At 42.4% G+C, this 20,507-nt stretch overlaps 1 protein-coding gene across 7 annotated transcripts in view; it reads right to left on the reverse strand.

Annotated features, from left to right (window-relative positions):
- Window positions 1-20,507, reverse strand: part of LOC149452212 (zinc finger CCCH domain-containing protein 11A-like) — a 334,496-nt gene that overhangs the window by 225,905 nt on the left and 88,084 nt on the right. For all 7 annotated transcript variants that reach the window (XM_089689656.1, XM_089689657.1, XM_089689655.1 and 4 more), the window contains one exon: window positions 15,699-15,818. In XM_089689656.1, the coding sequence (XP_089545782.1) occupies window positions 15,699-15,818 (120 nt within the window). The remainder of the gene's footprint in view (window positions 1-15,698; window positions 15,819-20,507) is intronic.

The following is a 20,507-nucleotide window of genomic DNA, read 5'->3' on the forward strand; positions in this document are numbered from 1 at the left end:
AAAATGAAAAGGAACTTAATCTTTCAGCATGACAATAACCCACAGCATACATCCAAATCAACAAAGGAATGGCTTCACCAGAAGATTAAAATTTTGTAATGGCCCAGCCAGAGCCCAGACCCGAATCCGATCAAAAAATATGTAGGGTGATCTGAAGAGGCCTGTGCACAGGAGATACCCTAGCAATCTGACAGATTTGGAGTGTTTATGCGAAGAAGAGTGGGCGAATATTGCCCAGTCAAGATGTGCCAAAAAGACTGAGTGCTGTAATAAAATCAAAAGGTGCCTTAAAAGTACTAATTTAAGGGTGTGTATATTTATGCCACTATATTATTTTAGCTTTTTGTTTTAACTTCCCTCCACCTAGATTTCAGTTTGCTGTTCAACTGAGTTGTACAGCTTATAGGTTACATTAAAAAGGTGGACAAAGTTCTGGTGTGTGTGTGTGTGTGTGTGTGTGTGTGTGTGTGTGCATGCGCGTTTGTGTGTTCAAAAGTTTATATACCCTGGCAGAAATTGTGACATTTTGGCATTGATATTGAAAATAGGACTGATCATGCCAAAAAATGCTCTTTTATTGAAGGATGATGATCATATGAAGTCATTTATTATCAAATGGTTGTTTGGCTCCTTTTTAAATCATAATATCAGAAATCACCCAAATGGCCATGATCAAAAGTTTACATACCCTGAAATGTTTGGGCTTGGTACAGACACATAAGGTGACACACATGGGTTAAAATGCCAATTAGAGGTTAATGTCCCACATCTGTGGCTTTTTAAATTGCAATTAGTGTCAGTGTATAAATAGTCAATGAGTTTGTTAGCTCTAACGTGGAAGCACTGACTAGGCTAGATACTGAGCCATAGGGATCAGAAAAGTCCTGCGTAACAAGGTAATGGAACTTTATAAAGATGGAAAAGGACATATAAAGATGTCCAAAACCTTGAATATGCCAATCAGTACTGATACCAAGCCAAGGTCAGGTAGACCAAGAAAGATTGCAGCCACAACTGACAGAAGAATTGTCTGGGATTCAAAGAAAAACCCACAGGCAACCTCAAAAGAAAAACAGGCTGCTCTGGTAAAAGATGGTGTGGTTGTTTTTAAGGAGTTCAAGTGATACTTGAACAAAAGTGAGCAGTTTGGTCGAAGTGCCAGAATGAAGCTTTTACTGCACCAATGCCACAAAAAATCCCAGTTACAATATGCTTGACAACACCTTGACATGCCTAGTCAGGCCTTTTTGTGTCATTGATGCAGTAAAGGCTTCTTTCTGGCACCTCAACCATGCAGCTCATTTTTGTTCAAGTGTCATCATATTGTGCTCCTTCAAAACAACCACACTGTCTTTTTTCAGAGCAGCCTGTATTTTTTTGTAGTTACCTATGGGTTTCCTTTTATATGCCGAACAATTCTTCTGGCAGTTGTGGCTGCAATCTTTCTTAGTCTACCTGACCTTGGCTTGGTATCAAGAGATCCCCGAACTTTCCACCTCTTAATAGGTATTTAACAGTACTGTTTGGCATATTAAAGGCTTTGGACATCTTTGTATGTCCTTTTCCATCTTTATAAAGTTCCATTACCTTGCTACACAGGACTTATGACAGTTCTTTTCTGATCCCCATGGCTAAGTATCTAGCCCAGTCAGTGCGTCCACGTAAGAGCTAACAAACTCATTGACTATTTATACACTGACACTAATTGCAATCTAAAAAGCCTCAGATGTGGGACATTAACCTCTAAAATGGCATGTTAACCCATGTGTGTCACCTTGTGTGTTTGTACCAAGGCCAAACATTCCAGGGTATGTAAACTTTTGATTATGGCCATTTGGGTGATTTCTGTTATCATTATGATTTAAAAAGGAGCCAAACAACTATTTGATAATAAATGGCTTCATATGATCATCATCCTTCAATAAAAGAGCATTTTTTGGCATGATCAGTCATATTTTAAATATCAATGCCAACATTTCAAAATTTCTGCCAGGGTATGTAAACCTTTGAGCACAACTGTACATATATACACACACACATACATACAGTTAGGTCCATATATGTTTGGACACAGGCACAGTTTTAGTTTTTTCAGGTAAATACATGAAAAATGAAAATTGTGCCTGTGTCCAAATATAAAAAAGCTGACAGGCTGTAGTGTTCACCCTTTGTGTACCATAGAGAATCCTCCTTTCCATCTCTTGCCTCTGTTTCTCTGTCCCCTCTCTTCCCCAACATGCTTTTCCCCCTCTCTGACTGTCCTCTTGCTCTCTTTCACCCCTTTGTCTCCTCTTTCCCCCTACACCCACACCCCACTCATCCTGACCTCTGCACTCCCCTCCCTGCTCCTCCGCCTCCTCTTCATCATGAGCTCCCTAAATGTCAGCAATAAGCATCGGTAATTAGTATTGGCAATTACCTAAAAAAAAAGATCAGTGGTTGTTGCTAAAACAGTAGTATGGTGCATCCCTGCTTCGAAGAGGAGAGAGTGGTGCAACACCCATAAATCGATCAATGGAAGACTGTAATATGATCCAATGAATCCAGCTTCACACTATTTCTAACCACTGGACGTGTGGCAAACACCGGCCCAAGTACACAACCAGGACTGTCTTGTGCCAGCTTTAAAGAATGGTGGCGGCAAAATCATGGTTTAGGCGGTCATATCTTGGTATTCTGCAGGCCCCATCATCACCTTGAAAGTTAGAGTCACTGTCAGCGACAATGTACAAACTGTGCCCGACCATGTGCACCCCATGATGCAAACACGGTTTCCCGAAGACAGTGCCATTTACCAAGACGATAATGCTCCGATTCACACAGCTGGTGTTGTCAAATTGAGTTTGATGTGCTTGCAGAGGAAGTCTTGCACCTTCCCTGGATGCCGCAGTCACCGAACCTCAATATCACAGAGCCACTATGGTCAGTTTTGGAGAACAAGGTTGGGCTCATTCTCCATCTCCGGCATCTCTGAGAACTGAAATGATTTTTGCATGAAGAGTGGCATCAGATTCAATTTTCCACCATCTAAGAGTTATATTTGTCCCCCCCTATCCTCTCCATCACGACCCCCCCCCCCCCATCCTCTTCATCACGACTAGCAACGCCACCATCAATCCCACCCCACACGCCAAAGTCCTGGGTGTCACCCTGGACTCAAACTTTTCCTTCCAACCTCATGTCCAATCACTATCAAAATCATGCAGGCTCCACCTCCGCAACATCTCCAAGATACGTACATTCCTCACCCCAGACACTACTAAACAACTCGTAGACTCCCTCATCATCTCACGCCTGGACTACTGCAACTCCCTTCTCACTGGCCTACCCAAACAAACGCTATCCCCACTCTAGTCTATCCTGAACTCAGCGGCTAGACTCATCCACCTCACCAACCGCTCCACATCTGCCACCCCCCTCTGCCAATCCCTTCACTGGCTCCCGATTGCCGAGCGCATCAAATTCAAATGACTAACTCTGACCTACAAAGCCATTCACAACGCCGCCCCAAACTACCTAACTGACCTGATACCCAAATACCACCCTACCCATGCCCTTCGCTCTTCACGGGACCTCCTACTCTCTAGCTCCCTGGTCTCCTCCTCCCACGCCCGACTCCAGGACTTCTCCCATCCTCTGGAACTCCCTACCCCAATCCATCAGACAGTCACCTACCCTCCTCACCTTCAGTCGCACCCTGAAAACCCATCTCTTCAGGGAAGCCTACCCCACCCTCACCTAACAACCGATCTCCTCCACTCCTCCCACCACTCCATCCTCCACAGCCACTTCCTCCTGTACCACTATCCCTTCCCTCCTAGATTGTAAGCTCGAAAGAGCAGGGCCCTCGAACCCCTCGTGTATTGTATTGTTACTGTATTGTCTCATGTTCTGTCCCCCTCGCTATTGTACAGCGCTGAGCAAACCCTTTGGCACCATATAAATACTGTATAATAATAATATTTCTCAGGAGAATTCAGGCTGTCTTAGATGCCAAAAGCAGAACAACACCATAATAGCGAACAATTTCGTTATTTACCTGGTGTTTCCATAATTTTGTCCAACCCCTGTATTTCTTACACTAGAGGATCTCTGCATCTAGAGACAAATCTGTCCAGTTTAGATTGAAATGTGCAATTCTGCCCAGGCTAGAATCATTTTTAATTCTCTTGATGTAGCGAGACATCTAGTTCCTCCCTGAATGTTGCTGTATGTCACTTCTGTGGCGTAGGCCCTCTGGATCCTGATCTGACAACCAAAGTTGCAGGTATAACCAAATCACTGAGTTCCAAAATGTTAAAGATAAAAATTTGCATTGTCATTCAGTAATTCAGCTGACAAATACCTTGTTAGGAGATCAACCAAGTATAATACAATGGGAATGCCTGGAAGTGTAGTAAGGCTAGCTCTGGTGATCACTCAGAATGTGAAAGACAGCCAATTGGTAGTTATACAAACTGGTAGTGTTGTGCTTCCACACAAAACAGAGGTAGTGTTGGGAAGATTGGGATATGCAAATATACACATCCTTGATGTCCTAAGAGGCTAGAAAGCCTGCTTGATGTACAGAGGTTATGACAGACCTGATTCCATTTAAAGCCATCAGATCCAAATGAGCTGAATACCTCCGTTTTATTTGAAAAGAGTGAAAAGGTTGGACTGAAATCTGAAACTTTTCTGCTGTTGTAACAATAGCAATATATCAGATGATCTGCAGCATGGTGGTCTGCTAGTCTGTGTGCAGGAACAGGCAGGTTGGACAACATGAAAAGGGAGATGACAAAGACCGGTCCCATAGCTTGCAGCCCCTGGAAACCATGTGCTGAAGAAAAATTTGGAGATATAGGGGTCCAAGGCTTGCAATTAAACTAAGCTCCTAGTTTGGGTCTGGTCTTGGAGGTTGAACCCAGGAACGTTGAAAGGAACTATTTTTTACCTCAAGAGGGCAAAGAATCTTCCCTGTTTGTGGCTTCAGCTGGGGCAAATTTTTATATCTTTAGGAGTATATCCAAGTAAGCACCAAAAAGCCATTCACCATCAAAAAGGCATGTATGGCAAGCATTTGTTTACATTGCGTTCCACATATAAACATTTCAAATCAGTCTCCACGTATTCACAGACAGGAGACTCATGCAGGAAATAGGATTAACAATACTGACAGTGGCTTAATGTTTAGCTCTTCCTCCTGGCAGTACTAGGGTTGCTGGTTCAAATCCCAACCACAGCACAACCTGCCTGGAGTTTGCATGTTCTCCCTGTGCTTGCATGGGTTTCATCCCACACTCAAAAAGGTACGCTGGTAGGTTATTTGGCTCCTGTCTAAATTGGCCCTAGTAGATGTATATATGTGAGTTAGGGATGTTTTATTGTACACCCCTTGAGGGTTAGGGACTAAATGTGAATGTACAATTTATGCATGTAAAGCGCTGCGTAAATTGATGGCGCTATATACAGTATCTCACAGAAGTGAGTACACTCCTCAATTTTTGTAAATATTTTATTTTATCTTTTCGTGTGACAACACTGAAGAAATTACACTTCGCTATAATATAAAGTGAGTGTACAGCTCATCTTTTCATAAGGCTTACAACATTAATGTTTTGGGGGAGGAGCCTGAACATGGCGGCTGCGGAGAGCACGAGATAGGAGCTCTCCGACAGGACTCCCCCGCCTAAGCCTCCCCAGCAACCCCATCCAAGAAGAGACATGAGCGGCTGAAAAGTACCTGGAGAGTGGGGACCTCGGCGGCAGCGTGGTGTTTCAGAGCGGAGGGAGAGAGGAGCTGCTGGTGCAGGCTGGTCCGCCCGGCGACCCGGATCTCGGCAAGTGAGAGAGCCGGGAAGCCGGGTTTCCGAGGTGACAGGAGAGCGGTGTGACCACGTGGTCAGCTGCAAAGGAGTGTTGGGAAAGGAGGAAGCCGGCCGGCGTCTCGCAAGGAGCAGGGAGAGACAAGGCGGCTTATCCGAGTACCCCCCTAGCTGTATCTGCACCGGAGAGAAGTCGGGTGCCCCTGCTTATCCAGGAACCACGGATACCCCTATGGGAGAAGATTTAAGGGGGGAAAAAGTTTATGAAAATGACCCTGTGGAATCCCCAAGCAAATCATTTTGAACTGATGTCAGCAAGCTGGAACCGCACTGAGGAGAAGGAAGGGTGAGCTGGGTGAGTGGAGGCAGCTGAAAATGAATTTACGGTTTATTATTTTCCTTGTATTGTTCATGATACGATATAAAAAGAACAAAGGAGAAGAGAGAGGAGAGGATTCCCAGGGCTTTTGAAGGAGAGATTAATTAAGCAACTGAAGCAGGAAATCTAGAGAATAATTTACCAGGCAAAGAGGGGACCCTACTATAGAGTTGTAATATCTAATATCATATGGAAAAATAGAAGAGCCCCATAGAAGACATGAAGAATAGGAGCATTAAAGGAAGTGGGCTTAAAGGGTCCCAATCAGGAACAATTAAAAAATATACGTCGCAGGGAAATATAACCCCAGAAAGGTCACAAGGTACAAATGGAAAAAGAGAGGGTGACATCAGTCTGGAAAAAAGCCCTAGACTATCACTGGGCTTGAATGCTACTAATCAGCAGATATCGGAAATGGTGGAGAGAAATGGAAAGTGACCTACAAGCACCAAATAAAAAAGAGATGGCAGAAATGTTTGGGGCCTTAGAAAATAAAGAATGAAATGGCAACTATCCGGAATGACTTGGGGCAGGTGCTGATAAGAGTGGAGGAAAAAGTTAAATATCAGGCCCAGAACATTTCTCAATTAGAGGAAAAAAAAAAAAAAAAAAGAGTATGGAGAAAACTCAGAAAGTTACTGTACAAACTGGAAGTACAAGAAAATAGGGATAGGAAGAATAATCTAAGGCTGAGAGGAATCCCAGAGACTATAGAAGAGGAAACATTACAAAAAGAAATATGTAAAGTTTTAAATTTTACAATGAACAGAGCCGCGTCAGGGGTGATTAAAACAGATGGTGTTTGGAGAAGAGGGAAAAAATATCAAAACGGTGGGAAGGAAAAACCGGGAGATGTAATTGTTTAACTCCACAGATATGGGGATAGAGAGGAGATCTGGAGGAAGATTAAAGGGAAAACGATTAAATATGGTGAAATGGACATTCAGATTTTTGCAGACCTTACACCAGAAACCTTGTGGAGAAAAAGAACTCTGAAACCATTGATAGAGCAGATGAGAAAAAAGAAGGTGTTTTACAGATGGGGAAACCCAATTTGCCTGATTGGGTGGAAAAATGGGACAACAGCCTACCTGAGATTCCCAGAAGATATGAGGGATTTTTGCGAAAAACTTGAGTTGCAAAGGATGGAGATTCTCGGATGGGAAGAAGAAAATAAAGAAGGAGGAGAGGCAAGACAAGAGGACCGGCAGACTGTTAGGGGGAGAAAGTAGAGTTAATTACTGCCTAAACAAAGTCCTTTCTGAGATCTTCCCTAGGGGGGAAACCGTGGAATGTTAATTTTAAAGAAATGATATAACGGATGGGAAGAGCTGGGGAGGAGGGCGGGAGGAGGAGCTGCCCATGGGCAGAGTTCAACCCCGAAGATTAATCAACAGTGGTTCTTAGGCCCACAAATGATTAATAGGTATATTAGATGCCTAATGGTGGGGAGGGGTGGGGGGGGTTGAGAGGGCAGAGATGGGGAGTGGGAGGGGGGGAGGGATGGGGTTGGATAGGGGGGGGGGGGGATGGGGGCGGATGGAGAGGGGGGAGAGAGGGAAACCGCTCTATAGGAATAAGAAAGAGGAAGGGAAGGAGGAAGAAGGAGTTAGTAGGAAAAGAATAAGATGGAAGAAATCAAATATATGACCTACAATGTAAAAGGGTTAAGCTGTCCAGGAAAGAGATTTAAGTTATTTAAAGAGCTGCAACATAGAAAATCCTCAGTGGTATTTTTGCAGGAAACACATTTAGAGAGAGTCGAAGGTCAGATTGAGGACTAGATATTTTCCAACATGGTTTTATGTGGACTCACCAATTAAAAGAGCAAAGGGAGTGGCTATAGGCTTTGCAAAGAATATAAGGTTCGAGGTGGAGGAGAGATTAACGGATTTGGAGGGAAGGTTTTTATTTTTGAGAGGTAAATTACAGGGAATTGAGTGTACAATAGCAAATATATACAGTACAAATAAGAGGCCGGAGAGGTTTATGAGAGAAGTGTTGAAAAGATTGATGGATTTTAAAAGGGGGTGTATGATAGTAGCGGGAGACTTTAACATCTGTATGGACCCGCGGATGGATACCACTTCCTGTGTGAAGAGGGAGGAAAGCAAGTCCTTGAGAATGTTAAAGAAATTGTTGCATGAGTGTCAGCTGGTGGACATCTGGAGAATCAGGAATATGAAGGAGAGAGATTATACTTTCTTTTCGCACGTCCATGAGATTTATTCTAGACTAGATTACATATTAGTAGAACATCGAATGATAGAGTTGGTGGCAGAAGTAAAAATTGAAGGAAGCACCCTGTCGGATCATGCCCCAGTTGCAATGAAGTTAAGATGGGGTAGAGAGGGGAGAGAAGGATATGTATGGCGGTTGAACGAGGCACTTCTTATGGATGAAGAGATTGGTCAAAGAATTGAGAGGGAAATAGAATGGTTTTTTGAAGAGAATGAAACAGAGGATGTGTCAATTGCAACGGTGTGGGAAGCACATAAAGCTTACATCAGAGGTCTACTCATTGCAATGGGGGCAAAAAAGAAAAAAGAAAGGAGAGAAAAGATAAATAGATTATTAAATGAAATATACGATCTTGAACAGGTACATAAAAGGGAAAGATCTAAGGAGATAATGCAGATGTTAATAAAGAAGAATTAGAGAATGTAATGGAGGAGGAAAAAAGAAGAGCCTTTAATAAAATAACAAGTGAAAGGTATAGGTGGGGAGATAGGCCGGGAAAGTATTTAATAAGAACTTTAAGAAAGAAGAAAAATAGAAATTATATTGAGAAAATAAGAAATCCCAACTAAGGATATTGCTAGAATATTTAAAGAGTATTATAATGAGTTGTATAATATCATACCTCAGGACATGTTTAAGAAAACGTAAATAGTAAATAGAGGGAAAAGAAAGACATACCTAGAGGACGCAGGCCTACCGAAATTAAGAGAAACACAATTGAATGCTTTAGAAGCAGAAATAACTTCAGAGGAAATAAAAAATAGCGTTAAAAAGCATGGCGGGAGGGAAAGGTCCGGGTCCAGATGGATATACGGCTAAATACTATAAAAAATATAGAGAGCTTTTAATACCCAAGATGAAGATTTGCATGAACGCCTTGGGGAACGGGATGGAGATAAGGGGAGAATCTCTACAGGCTAATATAGTATTGATACAGAAGGAAGATAAAGACCCCTCGCAATCTGCGAGTTATCGACCAATAGCGCTGTTGAATGTAGACACTAAAATATATGCAAAGGTTCTGGCAAATAGACTGAAAGAGCTCATGCCGGAGTGGATACATAGAGACCAGGTGGGATTTGTCTCAGGAAGAGAGGGTAGAGATAATGCTTTGAGATCACTGTTGCTTATACAGGAGGGTAAAAAAGGGAAAACCCCAATGATACTGATGTCGATAGATGCCGAGAAGGCATTCGACAGAGTGAGTTGGGGTTTTATGATGATACCCTGGAAGCGATAGGAATGGGAGAGAGAATGAGAGGGTGGATTGGAGAGTTATATAGAGGGCCTACCGCTACTATAATGGTAAATGGAGGAAGATCAGAGTATTTTAAGATGTCAAATGGTACAAGACAGGGATGTCCATTGTCGCCATTGTTATATGTGTTATCACTGGATCCCTTACTGTCCATGTTTAGGAAGAACATAGACATAAAAGGAATAAAGATAGGAGACAGAGAACATAAGGTAGCGGCTTATGCGGATGATATGATGTTTTATGTTGGAAACCCTAGAACATCACTTCCAAATTTAATGAAAGCATCGAGGGAGTATGGAGAACTGTTGCATCTGAAAATTAACCCGACAAAGTCCGAAATCTTAAACATAAATCTTAAAAATAGCGAAAAGGAAAAATTACAATTCCCTTTCCTTTGGAGAGACAGGGAACTAAAATATCTAGGAATAAAACTATCAGCCTCAACTAAGAACCTATATAAAGCCAATTACATAGCATTATTAAATGAGATTAAGGAGGAGTTGAGGAGAGTGGGAAATGGAAACCCATCGTGGATAGGCCGCATAAACTTGATAAAGATGGTAACTGTCCCTAAAGTATTATACAAATTTCAAATGATCCCAATCAAACTCCCAGAGGCATACTTTAAAGAGCTTAGGAAAAATGATAGTAAAAGGAATATGGAGGAATAAAAAACCTAGAATAGGTTATGAAACGTTGACTAGAAGTAAAGAAAGAGGAGGATTGGGGGTACCAGATTTTAGGAGATATTATAAAGCGGGGATTATTGCGAGAATCTTCGACTGGATTCATAATCCGGAGAAAAGTTGGGTCAAAATTGAGATAGCACTGAGTGGAATAAGTTTAAGTAAAAGTATTTGGGTACCTGCACAATATAGGGAATTAGAGGAGAGCACTAGTACGTACACTCTTAATGTTTTAAAAGAATGGGATTTATTACACAGACAAAAGGGATGGCTTTTTAATGCACAATTAATACCACTTAGAAACACAAAATATTTCATCCCGGGTAAGGAAAGTATAGCAGGGAAATGGATAATAAAACAGGAGGCGCAATTGAGAGATATAATGGTAGGAGAGGATATTGGGACATATAAGGATATGGAGGAAAGAAAGGGAGAAGTCTTTAATAAGATGGATAGACTAAGATATTACCAACTGAAATACTTTTTTGAGAGCTTTCCAAAGCCCATAAGAACTAGAAAAGACTGGAATCCATTTGAGAGATTATTTGAGTCACGGGGAAATGGTAGACACGGAATAGCAAAAATACACAAGATATTAATGGAACTTGACACCGACACTAAATTAACGCACATAGAGAAATGGGAAAGAGATATGGGAAGAGAAGTAGAAGAGGAGGAGCAGAGAAAAATGCTCACATTAAATACACGAAAATATTAGTATGAGGGAAGTAGAAATAAATTATAAGTGTTTGAATAGATGGCACATTACACCCAACGTGGAGCATAAGATGAATACGGAAATTTCACAGATGTGTTGGAGAGGCTGTGGAGAGGTGGGCACGTGGTATCATATGTGGTGGGAGTGTCCAGAAATACAAGTGTTCTGGCGGAGGATAGTTTATTTGATAAGGAAAATTACCAAAATCAATATAGGATTAGACCCAGAATTATGTCTCCTCCATATCTCAGAGCTCTCGGTGAAAGCATATGAGAATTCTGGAATATGGCATTATTTGACTGCAGAAAAGAGCCTGATACCCAGGTTCTGGAAGAAAAGAGGTGCCAACTGAGGAGGGCTGGATGGGAAGAGTAAATCAGATCTCTGGGACAGAAAAATTGTACTATACGCATGTGGACAAGTTAGAGATGTATAATAAAAAATGGAAAGGTTGGGAAGAACATAGGAAAAAGGTGAAATATATGAAGATATAATATCCCTGGAAGTGGGTTCAGAATTGGGTTTAGGAACAACAGAACAATAGAGAATTAAGGAGAGGGAGCGTGGGAGGGAGAAGGGAGGAGGGTGGGGGATAGAGGTAAGGGGTATGGGAGGGGGGGACGGTAAGAAAAGGAAGTTATATATAAATAAATTATATAAGGAGAAAAGATGGTTATTGATAACTATTTTAATAGAAATGTTGAAATGAATTGTATATGATGTGAAAAACTAATAAATATTTATAAAAAAAAAAAAAGTGAGTGTACAGCTTGTATAACAGTCTAAATTTGATGTCCCCTCAAAATAACTCAACACACAGCCATTAATGTCTTCACCGATGGCAACAAAAGTAAGTACACCCCTAAGTGAAAATGTCCACATTGGGCCCAAAGTGTCAATATTTTGTGTGGCCACCATTATTTTCCAGCACTGCCTTAACCCTCTTGGGCATGGGGTTCACCAGAGCTTCACAGGTTGCCACTGGAGTTCTCTTCCACTGCTCCATGACGACATCACGGAGCTGGTGGAGGTTAGACACCTTGCGCTCCTCCACCTTCCATTTGAGGATGCCCCACAGATGCTCAATAGGGTTTAGATCTAGAGACGTGCTTGGCCAGTCCATCACCTTTACCCTCAGTTTCTTTAGCAAGGCAGTGGTAGTCTTGGAGGTGTGTTTGGGCCCGTTATGTTGGAATACGGCCCTGCGGCCCAGTCTCCGAAGGGAGGGGATCATGCTCTGCTTCAGTATGTCACAGTACATGTTGGCATTCATGGTTCCCTCAATGAGCTGTAGCTCTCCAGTCCCAGCAGCACTCATGCAGCCCCACACCATGACACTCCCACCACCGTGCTTGACTGTAGGCGAGACACACTTGTCTTTGTACTCCTCACCTGGTGCCGCCACACAGGCTTGATACCATCAGAACCAAATAAGTTTCAGTTCCAGTAATCCACGTCCATAGTCTGCTTGTCTTCAGCAAGCTGTTTGCGGGCGGGCTTTCTTGTGCATCATCTTTAGAAGAGGCTTCCTTCTGGGACGACAGCCATGTATCCCAATTTGATGTAGTGTGCGGTGTATGGTCTGAGCACTGACAGGCTGACCCACCACCCCTTCAACCTCTGCAGCAATGCTGGCAGCACTCATACGTCTATTTCCCAAAGACATATAGGATATATGGATAGGACGCTGAGCACGTGCACACAACTTCTTTGGTCGACCATGACGAGGCCTGTTCTGAGTGGAACCTGTCCTGTTAAACCGCTCTATGGTCTTGGCCATCATGCTGCAGCTCAGATTCAGGGTCTTGGCAATCTTCTTATAGCCTAGGCCATCTTTATGTAGAGGAACACTTCTTTTTTTGAGATCCTCAGAGAGTTCTTTGCCATGAGGTGCCATGTTGAACTTCCAGTGACTAGTATGAGAGAGTGGGAGCGATACCACCAAATTTAACAAACCTGCTCCCCATTCACACCTGAGACTTTGTAACATTAACGAGTCACATGACACCGGGGAGGGAAAATAGTTAATTGCGTCCAATTTGGACATTTTCAGTTAGGGGTGTACTCACTTTTGTTGCCAGCGATTTAGAGATTAAAGGCTGTGTGTTGAGTTATTTTGAGGGGACAGCAAATTTATACTGTTATACAAGCTGTACACTCACAACTTTACATTGTAGCAAAGTGCCATTTCTTCAGTGTTGTCACATGAAAAGATATAATAAAATATTTACAAAAATGTGAGGGGTGTACTCACTTCCGTGCGATACTGTAAGTACCTGTAATAAATAAAAATAATTAACCTGTCTATGCAATAGTGTGGGGCTGAGGATATAACGGCGGTACAAATAAAGGATCAGTAAGCAATTAACTGGATCCTCTAACATACAGCTATAGCAGGCTGCAAAGTAGGGCCTACTAGCTAAATCAATGATTTAGAAAAGTGTTTCCAAACATTTGTAAATGTAAACTTTAAAACCTGAAGCATCCTCAACAGTTATGGTCCGTGCTTCAATAAGGCAGGAAATTACTGCATCCACAGTGGGAACAACGCACTTCTTGATAAAGATTAAAAAAAAAAAAAAAAAAAAAAAAAGCTACAGGTGGTTCTATTTTTTAATGTGATACACACCGCATTAACCAAGATAATACTTTTAGGCCTGGGAGCTATAGCAATTGCCTGTAGCTCCTTTGGAACAAAATCACACAGCAATGATTTTTGAGACATCTAACAGAATGTTCAGAGGTCTCCAGTGTCCCAGACATAGACTCCAGAAGGGAAGACAGATGTATGTTTACAGCTTCTCAGTTCTGAGTCAGAAAGAATAGTTACAATTTGGCTCATAAACTCTAGTATGGCTGAAAAGAACTCCTCCCTGGATAATGAAGAGGAGAGGCCCACATCTGAAAGAGCTAAAAGAGACTGTGTGTATGGACTTTATGATATTACCTTGCAGGGGGAATCTTTAAAAGAAAAAAAAAAAAAGACTTTATTACCACTTTAAGGCCTTATTCACATGGGGATTTTTATCAATACATTCTTGTGAAGGGCAATCTTTGCCCGCATGGGATGCACAAGTGTTCCATACAACCTTGTGCAGATGTCTAGAGGGATGCAGAAACTGCACAGAAACAGCCAACGGTCTCAATTTGACAGACGTGTGGGTGCATGTCCACGAAATGCAGACCATGTATGTCTGGGGTCGGACACCTATAGGGCTGTCAAACTGGGACCACCAGCTGGGTTCTGTGCCGCCCAGTAGACATAAAAGGGAATGCCTGTGCATGGATCACCTGTGTATTTTGTGCAGGCAAACATGCCTTTTGCATTGAAGTGCAGATGGATATACCCATGTGAATGAGACCTAACAGGGACAACTTAGATTAGAACACCAGGGAAAACCAAGGTACTCACAAACTAAAGAGATTCAAATGGTCGGAGGTGACCAGGACACTGTACACAGTAGCAAGAACCAACCAAGGATACACCACGTCTCTTGCAAATAAGAGGATGGCGGGAAGAGGTGCTACCTCATTCTGTAAAGGCCGAAAGACCGTGAAGAGTACATGTGTACGACACTGCAGCTAGTGACGCAGCACTAATTTCGCAGCATGGTGAACCTTTCTGTGGAATCCAATGGAAAAAGGAAAACACTGATGGTGCTCAATGGTTCAAAAAAAAAAAAAAAAAAAAAAAAAAAAAAAAGAACGTAGCTCCCTATGCTTGGCCTACATGGGATACTCAGGTCTGCCATGGCTCTAGACCTTGAAAGTATGATCCTATATTCAGTTCAGTGGAGTCTGGATACAGCCTCCAAAGCTCTTGCTCTAGATACGCTAATCTGGACAGCTGCATAGAAAGCCCAACTCAGCATGTCTTGATTGAAGGAAGAAGCAGGTCTTCACTGAAGATAAGAAATAATCACAAAAAGGAGAAAATGGCAAAAACAAAATATTCAGACTTAAGATTTCCATCCTCCTAGGACAAGGGTCCCCAACCCCCGGGCAGAAGGAGGTGAGCGGCAACTGCAGTCCGGTCAGGACAATCACAGACTGCAATCGCTGCTCACCTCCCGCTGTGCAGTCATGCCTGTGTCTCCTCTCCCGCCCCGCCAACAATGTGGTCCTATCAGCAGAGCAGGGGGCAGGAGGAGCTTGAGATCTGCAGAGAGCAGGAGACTTGTCATATTAACAAGAAGGCAGCTCCTTCCACCCCCTGCTCTGCTGACAGAATCAGATCATTGGAAGAGGGGACACTTGTTGACTCATGCCTTTGCCCTACCTACCAAAAGGATGGACTGTGCAGGGGATGCAGAGTGAAAGGTGGCACAGGAGCTGGGGGGGGGGGGGGGGTCACGTCTGCAAAGGGCACTGTGAGGGGGGATGCTATGATTGCTAGGGGCACTGTAGTGTAAAAGTGGCACAGTATTATAATGGGGACTGCACTGTAATCATCATAGTGTTCCTTTACAGTGCAGTCTGTTTTATATCACAGCCCCCCCTTTACAGTGCAGTCCCCTTCACATCACAGCCCCCCCCCCTTTACAGTGCAGTCCCCCTCACATCACAGCCCCATAACAGAATCTGTTTATCAACTTTAGATAATACTTACATCAATTTCCATATGGCGAAACTTGCAGATCTGTCGAAAACAGCGACCCTCTTGCCACAAAGTGCAAACAGTTTCATTTCCTAAGGCGGCTTTGCAGTGCCGAAAAGGACAGCTGTCTCCCTGTAAAACCAGAATTTCACATAATCAACCATATATCCAGTAAACATGAATATTATATTGAACCTTAGTTTTATTTTATTCATTTTAGCCTGAAATAAAATATACACTTGATCCTGGAAATTGTCTGTAAAATGACTAAAAAAAGAGACGGGGAGAGAAACTTGATTTGAATGCAGGAATATGTCCTAAATGTAAATTATATACCGTGGCTATAGAAAAGAATCACCCCTCTCCCCTTCCCCCTTTAAAATAATCAAATGTTGTTGCCTTGCAGCCTGAAATGAAAACAGACATAGTTTTTGTTTTATAACACCAACATGTTAGAAAAAAAACTAATTCAAAAACAGGATCTCCAAGTTAGAAAAAAGATCACCCTCTTGTGTCAGTATTTTGTTAAACCCCCTTTTGCTTTAATTACAGCCTTTAGTCTGTTGGGACATGTCTCTACTAACTTTGCAATATTTGCCCAATCTTCTTTGCAGAACTGCTCGAGTTCAGTTAAATTTGTTGGTGACTAATTTGTAGACTGCAGTCTCCCAAGTCATTCCACAGTTTTTCAGTGGGGTTTAAGCCTGGGTTCTGACTAAGCCATGCAAGGACATTCGCCTTTTTCTCCTTAAACCACTGTGAGGTCATTTTGACCCATCCATTTTTTCTTCTAATCAGGACAAGTGCTCCAGTCCCTGCTGCAGAAAACCCTCCCCCATCCATAACAGGATTTTACAACCTCCATGCTTTATTGTAGGAATGGTATTATTTGGATGGTGAGCTGAATTGGCTCTCTTTTCCATATCCACTGTAACGTCTACATTACCACAATTTGTGGCACTGTCCAAAAATGTAATCTTTTTGGGAAAAGGTTTGGGATTTAGGTTTCAAAACTCACTGCTCTTCGGTAAAATAACACAAAGCTATCATCATGTGAATTTGCGATACCAAATCTAAAATTCAATAGTGCACCCACTGATACACACAAGCCTTATCATTTTGACCATTGTATTCAAAAATGGTCAACAGCACTCTATAGGTTAATGCATCCAGGTTCAGTCACACCACCAAGTATAAATCACCAGAGATGTTTAGGTTATTGCTGGGTGCTGAGAGGAGCAGAGCAGGATCACCATCATGATGCAGTAATGTTACTCTATACAGCACAGGGACAGTCAGCCCAGGATGCTTTATAGTTCTCTGATATAATTTATACTCGATGGTGTGACTGGAAATAGTTAGTCTGGCTGAAAATACAAAAGTCCATCAAGTTTAACCATTAAAAAAAAAAAAACGTTATCCTATATCCACAGTTGATCCAGAGGAAGGCAAAAAAAAAAAAAAAAACAGCAAAAAGGATGATGCAAAAAAATTACTTCCTGATCCCCCGAGAGGCAACCGAGAGACATGGATGCACAGTTGACCATTTCTGATGATGCAGTTGACCATTTTTGAGTACAATAGTCACAATGATCCGGTAAGAGACTGGTGTGTAGGTGTGGGCACATGAATACAGTTTCTCACAGAAACGAGTACCCCTCTCACATTTTTGTACATATATTATTATATCTTTTCATGTGACAGCACTGAAGAAATTACATTTTGCTACAATGTAGAGTCGTGAGTGCACAGCTTGTATAACAGTGTAAATTTGCCGTCCCCACAAAATGACTCACAAAGCCATTAACGTCTAAACCGCTGGCAACAAAAGTGAGTACACCCCTAAGTGAAAAGGTCCAAATTGGGCCCAGTTAACTATTTTCCATCCCCAGTGTCATGTGACTCGTTAGTGTTACAAGGTCTCAGGTGTGAATGGGAAGCTGGTGTGTTAAATTTGGTAAAATAAAATCATATAGTGTTGTGCTCCCAAACCTCCAATTATTATTATTTAAATCACTTAATCTCTATCCTAAAAATCATATGATAGGAGAAATGTGTATAAAAAATACCAATAATTAAAAATGATGTCTGTGATTAATCATAAATTATAAATACTGATAATCTTATGCTTTATATCAATTCAAATTAACCTTGTGCATAAATGAATAAAAACAATGAAAAATGAGAAAATTGTGAAAAAAACGTCCCATATAGTAAAAGTGACTTTGTGCTGAAAAATCTTCAATCTATATTGATTATATATCCGTGACTGCTTGTGAATCCTCCCAAAAGTGAAGATGTATGCACTAGGTGCTGGGCGGAAGTAGGGGGAGGAAGTAGAGTCGTCTGTTATTAAGTGGCCGGTTACCGACTGTAAACCGCCCGTGGTGTTCAACTGAGCTGGCCAGGAGGCAGGACAATGCCATTGTTTGTGACTCGAAGATTGCAGAAACCTAAATCTACAAGGACTGCCTTTTACCTGTTGGTTTCCCCTGGACCACTGCTGCCTCAAGGCAGAAATATCTGCAGGGTGATATGGAGAACCGCATGGAGATGAGAATATAGAGGAGTTGCATCCTCTGGAGAAGTGATCCATAGCACATATCGTCTATGACGGATATCTATTATCTCAAAGCAAGAGTTCCTAACAAGTAGGTTCCAAGGGAGGAGAACCGAATGCTTATATAGCCTAATTGCAGGCTTCCAATGAGGTGAGCGTACATCTTCACTTTTGGGAGGATTCACAAGCAGTCACGGATATATAATCAATATAGATTGAAGATTTTTCAGCACAAAGTCACTTTTACTATATGGGACGTTTTTTTCACAATTTTCTCATTTTTCATTGTTTTTATTCATTTATGCACAAGGTTAATTTGAATTGATATAAAGCATAAGATTATCAGTATTTATAATTTATGATTAATCACAGACATCATTTTTAATTATTGGTATTTTTTATACACATTTCTCCTATCATATGATTTTTAGGATAGAGATTAAGTGATTTAAATAATAATAATTGGAGGTTTGGGAGCGCAACACTATATGATTTTATTTTGCGTTTTGCCACATTGGTAGTTATGTGCTAGAGGTTGTGATCCAACTTTAAAGTGTTTAATAAGGAGTTTTTTTTGCTTTCTGGCTCGCAAGACACTTCAAATGTGTTAAATTTGGTGTTATCGCTCCCACTCTCTCATACTGGTCACTGGAAGTTCAACATGGCACCTCATGGCAAAGAACACTCTGAGGATCTGAGAAAAAAAAAAATTAAAGTTACACTTACGGTAACGCCTTTTCCAGTACTCTTTCAAGACAGCACCTTGAGAGACCTTGGCTCCTCCCCACCTGAGGAAACACCTCCACCCAAAATAAAAAGTCTATGCTCCCCTCCGACCTCAGTTCTCGATCCGTACCTCCAGTCACCTGGGGAGACATAACATGAGATAACAAGACCAAAATAAGACATCTCCTAGACTATACAGTAACACAAGGGTGGGCAATTGGTGCTGTCCTGAAAGACTACTGGAAAAGACGTTACCGTAAGTGTAACTTAATTTTTCCCCTTTCGTCTTTCAGGACACCACCTTGAGAAGATAAGCGAGTACTTACCCCTCGGGCGGGCTGACCGCTTGTAGTACCTTACGTTCAAAGGCCTGCTCTTGCACCGAGACCAGGTCGAGTCTGTAATGCTTTACAAACATTCCGAAACTGGACCAGGTTGCTGCCCTACAAATTTGTCCTGGGGAAGCTCCTGCCAGCTCGGCTTGAGTAGTTGCTATGGCCCAGGTGGAATGTGCCCTGATTCCCTCTGGGACCTCTAACCCTTCTGCTCGGTATGCTTGCTCAATTGCCAGTCTTAACCATCTAGCAACTGCTCTCCTAGAAGCTCTTTTCCCTTTTCTCGCCCCTGCAAAGGAAACAAAAAATGATTCTGTGCTTCTAAATCCTTTAGTCCTTTCAAGGTAAAGTAGCACGCACCTTCTAACGTCTAACAAATGAAATTTATCCTGATTTTCCCCTACCGGGTCAGGAAAAAATGAGGGAAACACTAGATCTTGTTCCCTCTGAAACTTTTGGGCCACCTTCGGAATGAAGGATGGGTCAGTTCTAAACACCACCCTGTCTGGAAAAATTTGCAAGTAGGGAGTCCTGACTGACAGGGCTTCCAGTTCGCACACCCTCCTTGATGTGGTAACTGACACCAAAAAAGACCATTTTCAGCGTGAGATCCCTTAGTGAGCAGGACCCCAAGGGCTCAAACGGGGGCTCCATCAATACCCTAAGTACCTTAGTCAAATCCCACATTGGAAATGGCCCACTCCCAGGAGGTCTCTGTCTTGTCAGGGCTCTAAAGAACCTGATTACCAGTGCTTCTTTGGCTAAAGGGGCTTCCAGAAACACACTGAGAGCCGAAATCTGGCTCTTGAGTGTGCTGATCGAAAGCCCCCTATCGACCCCTTCCTGCAGAAATTCCAGGACTGACACCAGGCTATGGGTATCTACTGAGGCCCTGAAGCACCATTTCCTAAAGCAACCCCACACCTTCCCGTAAATGGCTTGGGTTTCTGCTTTTCTGCTAGCCAGGAGCGTAGCCACCAGTCTGGCTGAGAGCCCCTTAGCTAACAGAAGTTGTTGCTCAGAAACCAGGCTGTCAGTTTCAGCCTCTCCACCCTGGGACATAGGACCGGGCCCTGTGCCAGTAAATCACTCCGCGGAGGCAACACCCAGGGCGGCCAAGTGGCTAAGGCCCTTAGTGTTGATCAGGATGAGTGAAGTATTCTCCGCCCTGAACTTCCTCAATACCATTGACAGCAGGGC

The sequence above is a fragment of the Staurois parvus genome, unplaced genomic scaffold (genome assembly GCF_062004578.1).
Source record: "Staurois parvus isolate SC_StPar_1 unplaced genomic scaffold, SC_StPar_1.0 ptg000488l, whole genome shotgun sequence".
Classification (NCBI taxonomy): domain Eukaryota; kingdom Metazoa; phylum Chordata; class Amphibia; order Anura; family Ranidae; genus Staurois; species Staurois parvus.